Source organism: Ascaphus truei, chromosome 3 (assembly GCF_040206685.1).
Source record: "Ascaphus truei isolate aAscTru1 chromosome 3, aAscTru1.hap1, whole genome shotgun sequence".
NCBI lineage: Eukaryota > Metazoa > Chordata > Amphibia > Anura > Ascaphidae > Ascaphus > Ascaphus truei.
The window spans coordinates 318,937,445-318,954,781 of record NC_134485.1 but is presented as its reverse complement, the minus strand read 5'-3'; the positions used below and the strand labels follow the sequence as shown (position 1 = coordinate 318,954,781).

The 17,337-nt window shown below is 44.4% G+C and overlaps 1 protein-coding gene across 4 annotated transcripts in view; it reads right to left on the bottom strand.

The window, feature by feature from the left end:
* LRCH1 (leucine rich repeats and calponin homology domain containing 1) overlaps positions 1-17,337 on the bottom strand; it is a 238,537-nt gene that overhangs the window by 9,426 nt on the left and 211,774 nt on the right. The window contains exon 20 of one of the 4 annotated variants that reach the window (XM_075591142.1): positions 8,771-10,030. The exons of 2 other annotated variants lie outside the window; for them this stretch is intronic. In XM_075591142.1, coding sequence (XP_075447257.1) covers positions 9,824-10,030 — 207 coding nt within the window. In that variant the 3' untranslated portion in view covers positions 8,771-9,823. Of the gene's footprint in view, positions 1-8,770; positions 10,031-17,337 lie in introns of those variants that run through there. One more of the 4 variants, XM_075591145.1, reaches the window with a different exon arrangement.

Genomic DNA, 17,337 nt, shown 5'->3' with positions numbered 1-17,337 from the left:
GTAGTGCTTGATAGGCAACATCGCACTTTATTCAATAACTCCCTATGTTACACTATCTTTCTTTGTACTGAACATATTAATTACATGAACTAATTCCATCAATGCTTTCTGCAATCCGCTAGTTTAACCTCTAACAAAGCGCCAGTGGGAGCCGACACCATTGTGTCTACATTAGCTGTGCACACAAAAAGGGGCAGGGCTAGTGCATTTTTTGCCGGCAACTGCAGTCACGCCTGCTCCATGCTCTATTCCTGTACCTTTAATGTCATAAAATATATGATGGTTGAAGGGGGATTCTCAATTGTATGCAAATATGAAAAATGAATGTCTATATCAATGTCTGCAACAGAGATGTGGAACCTACTTCCTTTACCCCATTGTGCCCTGTCACACTGGTGCAGCTGCAGGCAAGGATTATTAATAGTGACATGGAAATGAGGACAGCACAAATGTCACTTGTAACTTTCGATCTGTTCTTACATGGAATCTATAGACACCATGCCTTATGTGCAGATACTCAGAACTTCTTGCATAGCATTAAGCTGAGATTGCTAAAATAGATGTTCCTCTATCATGTTGGATCTGGTGCTGAGCTCAATTAAAATGGTTCATTCTGTTATTTTCACTGGGGTAAGAAAGTCACATACAGTAGTGAAAATGACTTTTTACCAAAGGCTGCAGTTAACAACCCACATCACGATACACTTCACTGTTAAGAGACTCTCTCTCACGGACTCAATGTGGCTCTATCTAGCCTATAATTCATATTATAACGCGTTCAGTGGTTGGTGCATTTGACACTTAAGGGGTTAATATACAGCTGTTCCAAAAGCAAATAGCCTGTCAAAATAATAAAAGGTACGGATATTTATTAAAGTATGGTTGTTTTCGGTACGTTTATCTAGTATTAAGGGGATTTATTCTTAATTAAAAAACTAACACCAATAATCTCGTCATGACCAGTGAAGTGTGGAGTATGTGAGACACTGCAGCCTTACAGCTCGCCAAACCTGGCTGTCATAATCTTTTACTTCATTATGAAAAGGGCATGCTTCCTCCAAGACAGCTGTCTATTTATAACAACTACAAAAAGTATTCCCATGACAGTAAGAGGCAACAGCAAGCAGGTAAACCTGCATAGAAATGTCATCTGCTGAAGTGCAGAATTAACCCAGAAAAAGACAAATGTATGGGTTGTATATTTGTATTATCTTTTACACATCCTGTCTCTCTTTCTCTCGCTCCCAGTCAAGTGAATAGGCCGCAGTCTCTCTTCTGGCACCAGAAGATGTCTTCTAGCTTTGCACCACTTAGTCAATATGGGCTGTAATGTTTTCAGATTGGCACTGGAAAGAGTAGTCCACATCAAACGTTATCAAAGTTCTTTTTTTTAACAGCTCTGATCATGGGGAGGGTGTGTGGTGTCCGTCCTCAAACCTCCATCCAAATAACTTAGGGAGACATGCTAATAGCTATGCAAAGTATATTTAAATGAGTCCCATTCCACACTTCCTAAAAGGCAGTCCATGAAAACTATATTGAGTTGATAAACCTAAGGCACCTTGTGACTGGAATGTTGTACTGGCCCAACAGGATTAGAACCCACAGTCTCGGCTACTCTGGGCATCAGCTCTAGTAGTGTGAGCGAAACCAACAGCTGGACAACATTGGTCACATCACACTTTTGAGCTGCTTACTGATCACACATGTTGCTAATCTAGTTATTAGCATATATCTGAGGTATCTCAGGTGTGCTCCACAACGAGGAAGTGTACGTGGTCTGCTTTTAAAGGAAGCAAGGGGGAGAGTGCTATTACAGGTGTGAGCACTCAGTGAGAAGTACTGTAGAGCTCAAAACTTTAGGCTGCTGTGAGTGACAGTGGTGCTACATGACAGATACGCACAGAGGTGGTAGAATTGTCATTTCAATAAAGAGTTGCATGATGTAACAGTTAATCCTACAACAGACCAATAACATGACAACAACAACAAAATTAGTGTAAAAACATTATTTGTACTGTTAAGTACTTAAACCCTTCAATGGCCAGGGACAAAAATATTCACTGTGCCATCTGCCATACACATACTGAATTGAAGTTAAAATAAATAAAACTCTACAAACTGCAGGAAGTGATTCCCTTGGCTTCCAATAGCCAGACCACAACGCAGAAAGTATTATTGGGTTGACAAGCCTAAGGCACCTTATGAGGAATGGGGTATGGTGTCAGGCCCAAAAGAATCAGAACCCACACAACCTCTGTTATTCAGGACATCAGCTCTAGCAATGCAAGCTAAACCAGCAGATGGCTAGCATCACTGTCACAGTATTCTTAGTACTTTTGAGCTCTACTTCTCACTTAGTGCTCATACCTGTACAAAGCTCTTTGCCCTCTCCTGTGATAGAGAAGCATAATGTATCTCAGGGGTGCGCAAAGTTTTGACCCTGCGCCCCCCCTGCCTGCTCACCTCCCAGATCGCACACCTGTTCCTGCTCGGTGTCAAATGATGTTGCGGGGTCATGTGATGTCACATTGCCATGGCAACGTGGTGCCGTTTGCCGACGATTACCATGGCAACGCATCACTGAAGATCAGGTAGGAGAAGCTGCAGAGGCCTTGCATGGTCCCCCCGGCACTTAATTAAGTGCCTTGGGGGAGAGCATGGGACCTCTGTAGCAGCCGCGCCCCCCATGGGAATTCTCCACCCCCCCCCACTTTGCGCACCCCTGCTGTATCTAAAAAGCAGTCTTCTGCCATGAGTTTTCTGCCTCTGGTGTGGGAAGACACCTTACAGTCCATTTATTTGAATAGGCTGTCATGTATTCCAGCACCAAACACTGCTTAATAACTATGGCCCACTATCTTTATCCTTTATAAGATTAGATGTACTAACTCAAGCCACAAGCTCCCTTTGTTATATTACTTTCTCTGCAACTGCTTTATTTTCCGCACTTCGCCTTGTTTTTACTTCTGTGTGTAAAAAAAAAAAACAGTGTTTTATTTAATCTCACCTGTCCTCAGTAACTCATAGCCCTCAGTACATATTATTTTGTACTTTAGGTCCTTTCAAGGTTACCATCCTTATCAAAGTTCAACAAAATAGATATCCCTTAGAGATATGCTAGATATGCTAGTAGACAGTTACAGTAATGCTACCCTAGCTCACACTACTAGAGCTGCTGCTCAGAGAGGCAGAGGTTGTGGGTTATGATTCTGTTGGGCCGGACACCAGCACACTAGGTACCTTAGGCTTGTCAACCGGGTATAGTTGGTATGGAAAAGATTTTAGGATGTGTAGGATGGGATTTATTTAAATATACTATGAATAACTCCTTTTTGAGCACAGGTGTCTCTCCCTAAGTTATTTGGAGGGAGGTTTGAGGGGATATATCTACAACTGTAAAGACTACTAAATGTAAGTCCTTGTCCTTCTCCATGTAAAAGTTCAGGAATCCAAATCCGTACCTTGCATATACATTGAATATGTTGACTTTTTTTTAAAAATCTGTTCTGCCGAGACCCAACAACGTATTTTGAAGAATCCGGGCGGCCTTACAATGAAGTTATCTGATGGCGGATTTACTTCCATGTATTAGATATGGCTGGGAAAACCCAGGGAAATGGATTTCATTCCGCGGAACGGATTCTGACAGATCCGCCCATCTCTGGGGTAACTTCCTTTATATATATATAAAAAAAGTTTATTTAATTTGTACTATAGCCATATTTTTTTCTGATTTAACATTGACAATGTGTAGAAACAGTGAGTCTCTGCCCTAAAGAGCTTACAATCTAGTTTTAGTGCCTGAAGCACAGGAAGATAAAGTAATTTCCATAAGGTCACTGTCTTTACGTTGATACATCGCCACCATAGTTTCAAAGAAACTAGTCAGTGTAAGTATTTAGACCCAGATTCAGAAAGCTCCATTATATCAGGGCTCATAATGCCATGTTATCAAAATCAGTAACGGACATTCCATTCTCCGAGGTTAACGCAAATCTACAAAGCTAATTATATACAAAAACAACGGCCGTTACTGATCTCATAATGATAGGTTTAACGCCATGTTAAGTTAGCACTGCCTCTCATTAGCATCAAATAGCATGACCCGCCTTAAGTCCGTCTTAAGTACAGGTTGCATTAACTCCCACTAGATCCTGAAATGTGAGTTTTGCAAGTGAGGGAGAAAAAGGGTGAGGGGCAGGGAGAGAGTTCCAAGTGCTACATTATATATATATTCTCCCAAACACCCCTTTCAACAACACACGTATAGACACCTGTGCACCAAAAGGAACCCACCTGAGATACCGGAGATGTATGGCAATATGGGTACGCAAAGTATATTTAAAGGACGTAAACTAGCATGTCTCCCAGGTGTGCTCTACACACACTTCTGGACATTCATTGCAAGTTACAAAGTCAAAGTTTTAGACATAGAAACCGCAATTTAAATGATGTTCCAATTGATTAAAACCCACTGAGTACACAAGAATTCAGCTAACATGGGAATCCCAGAAATACAAATACATACATGAAAACTTCCATAGAAAATAGGTCAGAATTATTAAAGGATAGTATGATGTGTCAGAGAGGTGTGCCCATATGAAATGATGGGGCAGGGGGTGGAGTGAGATGTGGATAAATGCCAAACTGACAAATTTATTCAATGTAAAAAGCAATCACCATACATTATTTATTTTTATTGATTTTGTTTGTTTTCCTTACAGAATTTGAACTGGGGGTTATATATCATTCTATTTTAAGCTGCTGTAATCCCTCTGTTCCTGAGATATGTATTAATTAGTTGCCATGGTTATCTCTACCTTTAGGGGAAGCAAAAAGGATGCCAAACTTGAGCGTTTACCGCGAGCCAAAAGGAGGCTGCAGCTGCTTCCTATTGGATGATCCCAGCAGCAATGATTAAATATCCAGAAAGAGCACCAGCAACAAAACCGGTAAGTATCTAAAAAAACGGGGGTTCCCCCCCAGAGCTAAAACCAATGTGGTCCACTTCCAGAGGACCAGTCATATTGAATTCTGTAATCAAATCAGTACACAAAATTGGCAGTATTGCTGCTTTAAGACACTGCACTAACCTGGGATTAGTGCCACAGTGATTGTGCAGTCTTTCACAATCACACAGGCAGACACTTTAAGAGTCCCTGCGAAAATAAATTACATTTTTTCAAAAAATGAAAACTAAGAAGGAGAACGTCACAATGAAACTATCTAATCAAGATGAAATGGGGAATAAAAAAGCCAATTTGTACAAAACGGTAGAACTGCATGTTCAAAATAGGATGGCAGTAGAAAATGTCTAGATAGCTACAAGGTCTGTACAGTATGAGTTTTGGATTGCAATGTGGAAAAATCATTTTACTCTGACAACTACTGTAGAGATCAGGTATTTAGTTACAACAGAGATCACTATTTAATTAAAGCAGCAGTCCATGCTGTTCGGAATTTATTGTTTTTTTTTTTTTTAGCTTACTTGACCACGGTGGTTCCCTGGAGCGAATCCGTGGTTGATGAGCAAGTATATCCACCAGACAAGACTATATGCCCAGTGGACACAAAATGGCTGTTGGGAAAACCAATAGAAAGTTGCAGTATCGTCATTAGATGACCCCACAGTCATATTTGTCACAGACGCGGCACAAACTTCTCTCTCTTCGATTTCTCCATTTCCCCTTTTCCTCTCTCTGACCATCACCTCATCTCATTCTCTCTATCTCGCTTCTCCCCTTCTCCACCTCCATCTACCCCCCGGTTCTGCAGAAACCTGTGCTCTATTCACTTACCTGACTTTGAGTCCACTTTACACTCCTCCCTCGGCTCTGCTACAGACCCTGACAACCTGGTCAGGAACTACAACTCTGTCTTGTCCTCCTCTCTTGATCTACATGCCCCGCTTTCTCTCTGCCGCACTCGCCCTTCTAACCCTAGACCCTGGTTAAATTCCCACACGCGCATGCTGCGTTCCTCCACTCGCTCCTCTGAACGCCTCTGGAGGAAATCTCATACTCTCGCAGACTTCCTTCACTACAAATTTATGCTATCCTGTTTCAACTCTGCCCTCTCGCAAGCTAAACAAGCCTACTTTTCTTCACTAATCAACATGCACAAGTCTAACCCACGCCGACTGTTCTCTGTCTTTGATACTCTACTCAAACCACCCTCAGCTGCCTCTCCTTCCTCCTTCTCCGCTCAGGACTTTGCTGACTATTTTAAGGAAAAGGTGGAATCCATACGTCAGAACATCCCCTCTGTTTCTTCCTCCCATCCTACACCTCTTCCTAACTCTCCTCCTGCCTTTCTTGACTCTTTTTCCACTGTCTCAGAGGAGGATGTGTCGCTGTTGATCGCCTCTTCTCCCTCTACCACTTGCCCTCTACCACTTGCCCATTCCCTCCCATCTCCTAAAACCTCTTGCTCCTACTATAATCCCCACGCTCACACACATTTTTTACTCCTCCCTCTGCTCTGGAACCTTTCCATCTTCCTTCAAACATGCAACAGTCATACCATTACTCAAAAACAGCAAGCTTGACCCTACCTGTCTTTCTAACTATCGTCCTGTCGCCCTCCTGCCTTTTGCCTCTAAACTCCTTGAACGTTTTGTATTCTCTCGCTTGCTCCATTTTCTCAACACCTATTCTCTCCTAGACCCTCTACAATCTGGCTTCTGCACTGCTCACTCCACGGAAACAGCCCTCACTAAAATAACTGACGACCTCCATGCTGCCAAAGGCAGAGGTCATTACACTCTGCTCATATTACTCGACCTCTCTGCAACATTTGACACCGTGGACCACCCTCTTCTCCTTCACATTCTCCATACTCTTGGTATTCGGAATAAAGCTCTATCCTGGATTTCATCCTACCTCTCCCATCGTACTTTCAGTGTCTCTTCTGCTAACACCTCCTCCTCCTCTATTGATCTCTCTGTGGGGGTACCCCAGGGCTCTGTCCTGGGACCTCTTCTCTTTTCTCTGTATACACTCTCTCTAGGTGACCTAATAACATCTTTTGGGTTTAATTATCACCTCTATGCTGGCGACACACAAATATACTTTTCAACACCCGACCTTACACCTGCTGTACAAACCAAAGTTTCTGAATGTCTCTTTGCTATATCATCCTGGATGGCCCTTTGCCGCCTTAAACTCAACATGGCAAAAACAGAGCTCCTCATACTTCCTCCCAAACCTGGCCCTACTACCTCCTTCCACATTATTGTTGGAACTACGATCATTCACCCAGTAGCCCAAGCACGCTGCCTAGGGGTCACACTCGACTCCTCTCTCACATTCGCTCCTCACATTCAAAACATTTCTAAAACCTGTCACTTTTTCCTCCGCAATATAACAAAGATACGCCCTTTCCTCTGTTGCTCGACTACTAAAACTCTGACTCAGGCCCTCATTCTCTCCCGTCTTGATTACTGTAACCTCCTGCTGTCCGGCCTTCCTGCCTCTCACCTGTCTCCCCTACAATCTATCCTAAACGCTGCTGCCAGAATCACTCTACTCTTTCCGAGATCTGTCTCAGCATCTCCCCTCATGAAATCCCTCTCCTGGCTTCCGATCAAATCCCGCATCTCACACTCCATTCTTCTCCTCACTTTTAAAGCTTTACACTCTTCTGCCCCTCCTTACATCTCAGCCCTAATTTCTCGTTATGCACCATCCAGACTCTTGCGTTCTTCTCAAGGATGTCTTCTTTCTACCCCCTTTGTATCTAAAGCCCTCTCCCGCCTTAAACCTTTTTCACTGACTGTCCCACACCTCTGGAATGCCCTTCCCCTCAGTACCCGACTAGCACCCTCTCTATCCACCTTTAAGACCCAACTTAAGACACACTTGCTTAAAGAAGCATATGAATAGCACTGTGGATATTCTGAACACATGATACATAAAGCTTGGCCCCCTGCAGACGCACTTACCAGAACTCCCTCCTACTGTCCCTGTACGTTCTCCCTACCTATCAATTAGACTGTAAGCTCCTCGGGGCAGGGACTCCTCTTCCTTAATGTCTAAAGCACTTATTCCCATGATCTGTTATTTATATTATCTGTTATTTATTTGATTACCACGTGTATTACTGCTGTGAAGCACTATGTACATTAATGGCGCTATATAAATAAAGACATACAATACAATACAAATAAACTACAAATATCACAGGAAGGTCGTGGGAGGGGGGGGGGGGGTGCGGGAGGGAATGGATCAGTTATAGGGAAACCACCGGTGGTTCTGTTAAGCTAAAATCATTTTGGGGTGGAATTACACAGATGCACAGGAGGGAGTGACAGTGCCTAAGCTTACTACTAAATAATAGTAAAGGAAAGCTGTACTCATTGTTGGAGCCAAATGTGGAAAGTATTTCTATAATAACCATGAAATAACAGGTAAGCTAGCATTGATACAGATGTAGCAATAGTTATTGCTACTACTGATAACACAGCATACTGTATCCTGCTAAAATGCAGAATATCACAGAATTTCCATGTAATGGCAGTGATGGCACAGAGTATCATTACATATCCAACCATAAGGAGAAATAGACTGCTACATCTGTATTTGTGTTTAGTCTGGTCTAAAGTTCAAACGCTATATTTAAAGAAGTGTATACATTTTTCAGTCAACTTGTCTTCTAACTCACCACATATGCGGTTATTCACATGAACAACATTACTGATCACAAAAAGCCTGTATCATCTCATGAATTGTACCTGTGTCAGTAAAGTGACCCATAAATGTTAACGGATAAAAAAAAAAAATATTTCCCCCAAATGAAGAAATTGTGACTATAGGATAATTTGTACTGATTTCTGATTTTGTTGTTGGACAAAAAATATTCATAAACATCTGAACCTCTTTGCATGTAAAGATGCCTGCCATGCATTGATCAAAACAAAAAGGTTAAGATGCGTATTTACTTATGTTTTGGTCACAATGGAATTGATGCAGCTAAGTCGTTTCTCAAACACGAGATTAAGGATAAAGTGATCTGAGATATGACCTTAGTGCAGGTGGGAATCATTAAAGATTGCAACCTATTGCATGGCATTGGTCTACAGACTCTCCATGCTCAGACAGGTAATGATCATTACTGGGAACCTGGGAATGAAGACAATGGTTTGACTTACTCAGGCAACATGCTTCCAGTGTCTATTTAAATGTAGACATGTAATACGGTACATTGCTATAGCAGGAAAGCAATGCATGCTCTACAGGAGCTGAATAAGCGAATATAAAAGCCAGTTTAATTCAAGATTTTATCTGCCTCCATGTTAAACATTTTATTTCAGCCCCCTTCACCTCTGAGAAAGATATTTGGAGGGTGGTATTTACAAATGTGTCAATATAAACCACAGTTGTGTTGCCAAGAATGATGGGGAAATACTGTACTATTGTAATGGATCAGAGACTGAAATATAGTTGCCAGCTTTGCACATCAATTGGGAATATGTAAAATAGTATTAACGTTTACATTTATATTCTACTGTGTCTTCATTCTGGAACAGAGTAAGCCCATAACTAGGCTTTTCAAGCTATTTCTATGTAATAACTGAAGTGGAGGCCAATCTATTGGTCAATACAGTGCAGTCACAGGAAGCTGGCATCTGATGTGCTGTATATTCAACCTCTGGGAACTGTTCAATGGTAATCAATACACATAGGGCTCTGCAGTGACAGAATTCAGTGGTGAACGGAGCAACAGAAAGTGACTTGTGAATGCAAGACGATAAAAGAGAAATGAAAATAAGTACCTTTGTAGTGCCAGATATAAAGATGCAAGTGTGCACATGCAAAAAAGATTAGGCCACTATTGCATTCCAATGATAGCTTAAATACATTAACACAATAAGAAGTATGTGTAGAAGGCAAAAGCCTATCAGGTCCCAGGAGTGTAAGAAAGTGGTCGATTGTGGGATTTTCTCCCCCAGAGCCAGAAGAGCATCAACAGTCTTTTGAGTGTGACGGATATTCAATTGCAGGATGTCATTTGGCGAGCAGAGGTCAGTCTATCCGAAGGGCAGCCGTCAGAACAGAAAGAAACAGTGCACAACATTAAAAAGACAACACAGATACAGAATCTAATAAAGAAAGTAAATAATATCCTAGGGGTGAATATCAGGGACGGTCTGCTACATGTATTATTTTCCACAAGAGAGAAACCCTCCAAACTAGTAAGTTATTAGAGCACACATGATAAAGTAGGTGGTGCCTAAAGGCAAATCTTTAGAAATGTTCTGTGTGTATACAAGCACACTTACAGAAACCTTGATGTACATTTAAAGCAGTAGTACACACTTCTTCTTTGGGGGTATCATTTTTTTAAAAATACTACCTGAACCTGGGGGACTCTCTGAGATGTTCTGCGGTGTCCTGACCCCTGGGGATCTCCTGGTTCCCAAGATATAAATGGTTTTTGTCCTTTGGTCCAAAATATTTGCCTGGCAAACACAATATGGCCACTAGGTCAAGCTCGCTCCAGCAGCCAGTAGAAAGTTAACATTGAGATTTTCTACTGGTGACCCCGCTGCCATATTTGTAGTTTTATTGTGTCACTTACAGACAAAAAAACCTCAAATATCTCAGGAACTGAGGGGGCCCGGAGGTCCATGGATCCGCTGCAGGGGACCCCTTGTTCAGGTACATTAAAAAAAGCAATACAAAGAACAGAAGGAACTGCTGCTTTAAATCGTTATTATGTTCTTTGTAAGAAATGGAGGATACGGGTGGCTGAACAAATGACAAAATCATTTTGTTGACACACAGCAAAGTAGAGGTGCAGAGATGAAATACACAGTAATAGGAAGCATAACAAGAATTATACTGGAGTATGAGTTTGGAAAAGATGAGAATATGCAGATCAATCTTTCTTAACGTGCTAAGCTAGAATGTTTTTGAATATGTATATATTTAAGGGATAGGTACGTTGATTTATTCACAGATAATTAATATACAGGTAAACCCCGTTATAGCGCGTTCCTCAAGGGCCACCCGATCCGACCGCGCTAGACCCGGGGTTGCGTTAATTTAAAAAAAAAATGGCCGCCGCGCGCCTGATCGGGAGGGAGGGAGTGAGGAGGGAAGGAAGGAAGAGGTGGCCGGAAGCCCTACACGTCCCCTAGCAACGGCGAGTCCAGCCGCAACCTGCTCCTTACCTCCCACCACCGGCATCCATTTCCCCCCCCAGGCCCCCACCTACCGGCCCTCCGCGGCATAGCCTACGCGGCCCTCCGAGTCCCAGCCTGCTCCTCACTCACCCCCCCTCCTCCCGACACCCCCCCTCCTCCCGACACCCCCCCCCTCCTCCCGACACCCCCCCCTCCTCCTGATGCCAGCTCCGCTCCGATCTCAGCAGCCGACACCAAAGGTAGGGAGCGGGAGTGGGAGGTGTGGTGTAGTGTGCTGTGAATGCTGTGAGAGTGTGTTGTGAGTGCTGTGAGAGTGTGTTGTGAGTGCTGTGAGAGTGTGCTGTGAGTGCTGTGTGCTGTGAGAGTGTGCTGTGAGTGCTGTGAGTGGTGTGCTGTGTGAGCTGTGTGCTGTGAGTGCTGTGAGAGTGTGCAGTGAGAGTGTGCAGTGAGAGTGTGTGCTGGGAGCAGTTTGCTGGGAGAGTGTGCAGTGAGTGTGCGTGCAGTGTGTGTGAGCAGTGTGCTGGGAGTGTGTGCAGTGTGTGTGTGTGCAGTGAGTGTGTGCAGTGAGAGTGTGTGCAGTGAGAGTGTGTGCAGTGAGAGTGTGTGCAGTGAGAGTGTGTGCAGTGAGAGTGTGTGCAGTGAGCAGTGTGCTGTGAGCAGTGTGCAGTGTGTGTGTGTGTGTGCAGTGAGTGTGTGTGCAGTGAGTGTGTGTGCAGTGAGTGTGTGTGCAGTGAGAGTGTGTGCAGTGAGTGTGTGCAGTGGTGCAGTGAGAGTGTGTGCAGTGGTGCAGTGAGAGTGTGTGCAGTGAGAGTGTGTGCTGGGAGTGTGTGCAGTGTGCTGTGAGGTGTGTGCAGTGAGAGTGTATGCAGTGAGAGTGTGTGCAGTGAGAGTGTGTGCAGTGAGAGTGTGTGCAGTGAGAGTGTGTGCTGTGAGCTGTGTGCTGGGAGTGTGTGCAGTGAGTGTGTGTGCAGTGAGTGTGTGTGCAGTGAGTGTGTGTGCAGTGAGTGTGTGTGCAGTGAGTGTGTGTGCAGTGAGAGTGTGTGCAGTGAATGTGTGCAGTGGTGCAGTGAGAGTGTGCAGTGAGAGTGTGTGCAGTGAGAGTGTGTGCAGTGGTGCAGTGAGAGTGTGTGCAGTGGTGCAGTGAGAGTGTGTGCAGTGGTGCAGGGAGAGTGTGTGCTGGGAGTGTGTGCAGTGTGCAGTGAGAGTGTGTGCAGTGAGAGTGTGTGCAGTGAGAGTGTGTGCAGTGAGAGTGTGTGCAGTGAGAGTGTGTGCAGTGAGAGTGTGTGCAGTGAGAGTGTGTGCAGTGAGAGTGTGTGCAGTGAGAGAGTGTGCATTGTGTGCAGTGAGAGTGTGCAGTGAGAGTGTGTGCAGTGAGAGTGTGTGCAGTGTGTTTTTTTTTTTTAAACGGGAGCCACGTGAAAACCGCGGTATAACCGATTTTGCGTTATAACGGGTCGCGCTATAACGGGGTTTACCTGTACCAGTATATGAATACATGTGGGGAAAAATATATATATATATATATATATATATATATATATATATATATATTTTGCAGCTTTCAGAAAAGTTTCCAATCATTATACAGGCATACCCCGGTTTAAGGACACTCACTTTAAGTACACTCGCGAGTAAGGACATATCGCTCAATAGGCAAACGGCAGCTCACGCATGCGCCTGTCAGCCCGTCCTGACAGCAACACCAGCTCCCTACCTGTACCGAAGCTGTGCGCAAGCAGGGAGACTATAGAGCCTGTTACAAATACGTTATTTACATCAATTATACACATATATGACGATTGCAGTGCAGTACATGCATCGATAAGTGGAAAAAAGGTAGTGCGTCACTTTAAGTACATTTTCGCTTTACACACATGCTCCGGTCCCATTGTGTACATTAATGCGGGGTATTCCTGTACTTATTTATCAATATCACACCATCATATTCCGCTGCGCAGTACAATGGGGTGTGAAAATTAACACGTAGCACAGCTAGTTAGTGTCACCAGTCTTGAATTGAAAAAGCTCTGCCATTTCTCTCATTGTTGACATTGTAAAAACTTCAGCTACCGTATGATATCGACCTGTATACTTCTGGACACACAAAAAATGACTAGACTAACGCGGAGTCTGAAAGCCAATGGAAATATATAGGTTCCCAATTAAGCGATTACTATACCAAGACAAATTTCCCTAGCCAATTCCAATCTGGCTTTCACCCCAAACACTCCACGGTAACTACCCTGCTTAAAGTTTGCAATGAAATCCAGTGTGGAATGGAATGGAATGGAACTGGGACAACTCACTGGCAGTATTCCTAGATTTTGCAAAGGCTTTTGATATTGTTGATCATGTTATCTTGCTTAACAAACTCCAGTGCTCTGGAATAGGGAATCATGCTTTAAACTGGTTTAATTCTTACCTATCAGGTAGATCCCAACATGTGTCTATCTCAGGCTCTAACTCCAACCCATTGGATATTACCCGTGGTGTCACGCAAGGCTCTGTTCTGGGACCCCTACTCTTCTCAGTGTTCTTCAATGATCTTCCTACAGCTTCAAGGGAGCTCAATACACATGTATGCAGATAACACATTCTTACATGCACACAGCCCTAGCCTCTCCGACCTTGAACACATACTTCAATCTGACTTTTTGAGACTTGAAAATTGGATTTCCCAAAGCAAACTGTTTTTAAACACTGACAAGACTGTAACAATGGTATTTGGGACCAAAGCTAAATTTTTAAAGCTTCCAATAACTGAGCTCCAGATCAGAACCAACGCTAATACCACCCTAACTCCTGTTACTAGTTTTAAATACTTGGGCATATGATTTGACTTCCATTTAATATTTGGGATGCACAGTGATACCCTGACATCCAAAACCTATGTACTTTACAGGAACAAATCCTCCCCAAGTCTGCTGGTCAGAAAGTGTATCGCACAGCAGATGCTAATGTCAATTATCGACTATGGGGACATACTATACGGCTCGGCACCCCAAACCCACCTTAGCAAACTTGATACCTTCTACCATTCAATGCCGTTTTGTTCTCCAATGCAATTACAACACACATCACTGTGAAATGCTCAAAGAACTAGATTGGTCATCAATTGAGTCTGGGCACAAAGTTCATCTCTCCTGTCTTGCCTTCAAATACTCCTCACCCCTACCACATACAGCACTTATCTGAGATCTGAGTCCAAAAGACTATTCAAGGTCCCACGGTTCAGCAAAGTATCCAGCCGCTCCTCCTTCTCTTACTGTGCACCCCAAAACCTCCACCATAAAGTATATAGCAAATGGAAATATTACTTTGTGCTCAATTGCATGTCTTAGACAGGTATGTATGTTTATATATGATGGACCTGGAACCATCAGTGGTAGCTCGGTGGGTACCGTCTCAGACAACAGTACACTGGTGATTTTGGTCACAGATAATAGAGCTCATGGGTGGCTCCATGTTGTACAGGTCAGGGCCGGCCGCACCAGCGTGAGGGCTCGGTTGTAAGCACGAGTAGGTACCTTTGGCACCGAACCATGTGGACATCCGGGCGCGATGGTCAGGGCACAAGGGCCCATGATTTAGTCCGCGGCAGGGAAATCTGTAGGGGCCGCACCGGTGGGTGTGGAGGCCCTATCGATGGGTTGGAAGGAGTCAGCGAGCCTAAGGCTAGTAGGCTGCATGAATAAAGCCCTGCAGTGCTGGCACACGCAGTGGGGCTGGCGTCGCCCCCTGGGAGCCGGCAGTTCGGGCATATGCACTGCAGGTGACACTGGGCATTCACCGTGATTACCATATAGCCCCCGAGTAGATAGTAATTGGTTAGCTCCAATTCAGAAATGTTTTCCTCTTTCTTTAGTGAGGTAGTGTAGACAGAGGTTGCTCAGCTCCGTGGAACTGAATTAGGCAGGGTGTAGTCGGCTCCTTCCAGAGTGGAAGCAGCATCCGATTGGCTCTTGGTTGGTGCCCCCCCCCCATAGGTGGAATATAGGGCAGGGAAATGGCAGATCAAGGACTGACTTGGTTCCGGCTGAGTCAGTCATAGTGATGGGCGGGGCGTCGGCTTGGCGCCGAATAGCTTGCAACTAACTTTGCAGAAAAGCTTGCATCTTGCTTTGCAAGCCCACACGGTCCCGGTTTTCTGGCGGGAGCGCCATTTTGAGAACACAGTCCATGCGGTGGACTCCACTTTGAGCACACTAGCACAGTCCATAGAGAAAATAGGTACACGGGGTCCCTGGCGACGCCTCAGGGGCCCGTTCCTTACATTAAACTGTATGCAGCTAGAAGGGTACACGCTCACTGGACACTTTCCCACAAGGTACGCCCCAACGGTCTCTTTTTCTCTTATGAAGGGTATCCACGCTCCCTAGAACAATTCCCTCAGGGTACGCCCCAACATAGTCTTTATCTTTGGTAAGAGTCTAGCCAACCACCTCCCTGGTGTAACTTCAGAGAGGTTCACCACTTCCTTAACTTGAAATGATGTGCCCAGGGTTCCTGGTGAAGCCTCAGGGGCCCGGCCCCTGCCTCTCCTGTGCTGCACTGCTGCAATGACCTGAAAGCCTGCCCTGTTCTGCATCTCAGCAGCGCCACCAATTGCCCCTCCCCCCCCCCTTCCGTCTGGGAGATCTTACTATTGCTATAGGTGTTATTGTGCTTGTTACCTGTGAGGGTTCAGGAGAGATGAGCATCCGCGATGGTAAGCGGAAACAGGACAGGCTTTTGGTGATCCTTCAGGCTCTTCTCATGGTGTCAGCACCTCCAGTCATAGCAGGCTCCAGGTGTACTGGAGACAGTCCCCACCATGACAGTTATCATGCATACCTCTACCCAATAGACAGTAACTTAGGCAGAGGTATATAAAACAGGATCCTTTATTGAGGCAGCCACTGCAGTTGTTATTACAGCGAATGCATAGATTCTTTAGGATAGGTCCCAGACCTCTGCTTGGTATTGAACTTCTTGCAGTCTTGAGGCCTTGTGCTCTGCGCAGATCTTTGACTGCAGTCAGCCCCAAGAAGGAGAGATTAGAACGGCATGTCTCTACCCAAGGAGGGGGAGAGCTGGACTGACTATAATTTAGAACACTTCCTCCCTAAGATACAGTGGGGGAGGGCACAAGGTCTGCACCATGATTGGCTGTACACAGACCCAGTTCGCCTCCACCCCTGTCACTCAGAGCAGCATGAGGAGGGAGGTGGGGGGGGCAAACCCCACAGGATAGCCTGCTACTGCCTGTAGCTACTTGGACTTACGTGACAGGAGGCAGAAAGTATAGCCTGGACCAGCCATGGCTACATATGAATTAGACAAACAAAGAGTGATTAAGAGTCAGGGTATGTGCAAAGGTAAGTGAACCCCTGGTTTTATCAGCTAAATTAAAGGGAATAATTAGAATCAGATGTTTAAATATTTAGGTAGAACGTCAGATGTGAATTTGGGAAGCCCCAACCTATATAAAGATAAGAAACTTTGTGAGTTTGGTCTTTACCATACAGATGTGCGGAAACACATCATGCCCGAGAAATCCATGAGGACCTCAGAAAAGCAGTTATTGATGCTCAGTCTAGAAAGGGTTACAAAACCATTTATAAGTATTTGGGGCTCTACCAATCAACTGTCAGACAGAATGGAGACATTTCAAAACTATAAATGGAGAAAGTTCAAGATTACATTCACTCTACCCAGGAGCGGTCGTCCTACCAAAATCTCTCCTAGAACAAACCAGCACATCATCCAGGAAGTCACAAAGAAACCCAGAGTAACATCCAAGAATCTGCAGGCGACTTTCGCCTTAGCTAATGTGAGTGTTCATGACTCAACTATCAGGAAAAGACTGAGCAAGAATGGTGTTCATGGAGGATAGCCAGAAGGAAACCACTGCTCTCTATAAAGAACATTGCTATTCATCTGAAGTTTGACAAAGTGCACATAGATGATCCACAAAGACTCCTGGAACAATGTTCTCTAAACAGACAAGTTAAAAGTAGAACTTTTTGGCCTCAATGAGAAATGTTATATTTGGCGAAAAACAAACACTGCTTTTGAACAGAAGAACCTCATCCCAACCTTCAAGCATGGTGTGAGAGTGTGAAGGTTTGGGGCTGCTTTGCTGCCTCAGGACCTGCACAGCTTGCCACCATTGATACAACCATGAATTATGCATTGTATCAGAGGAT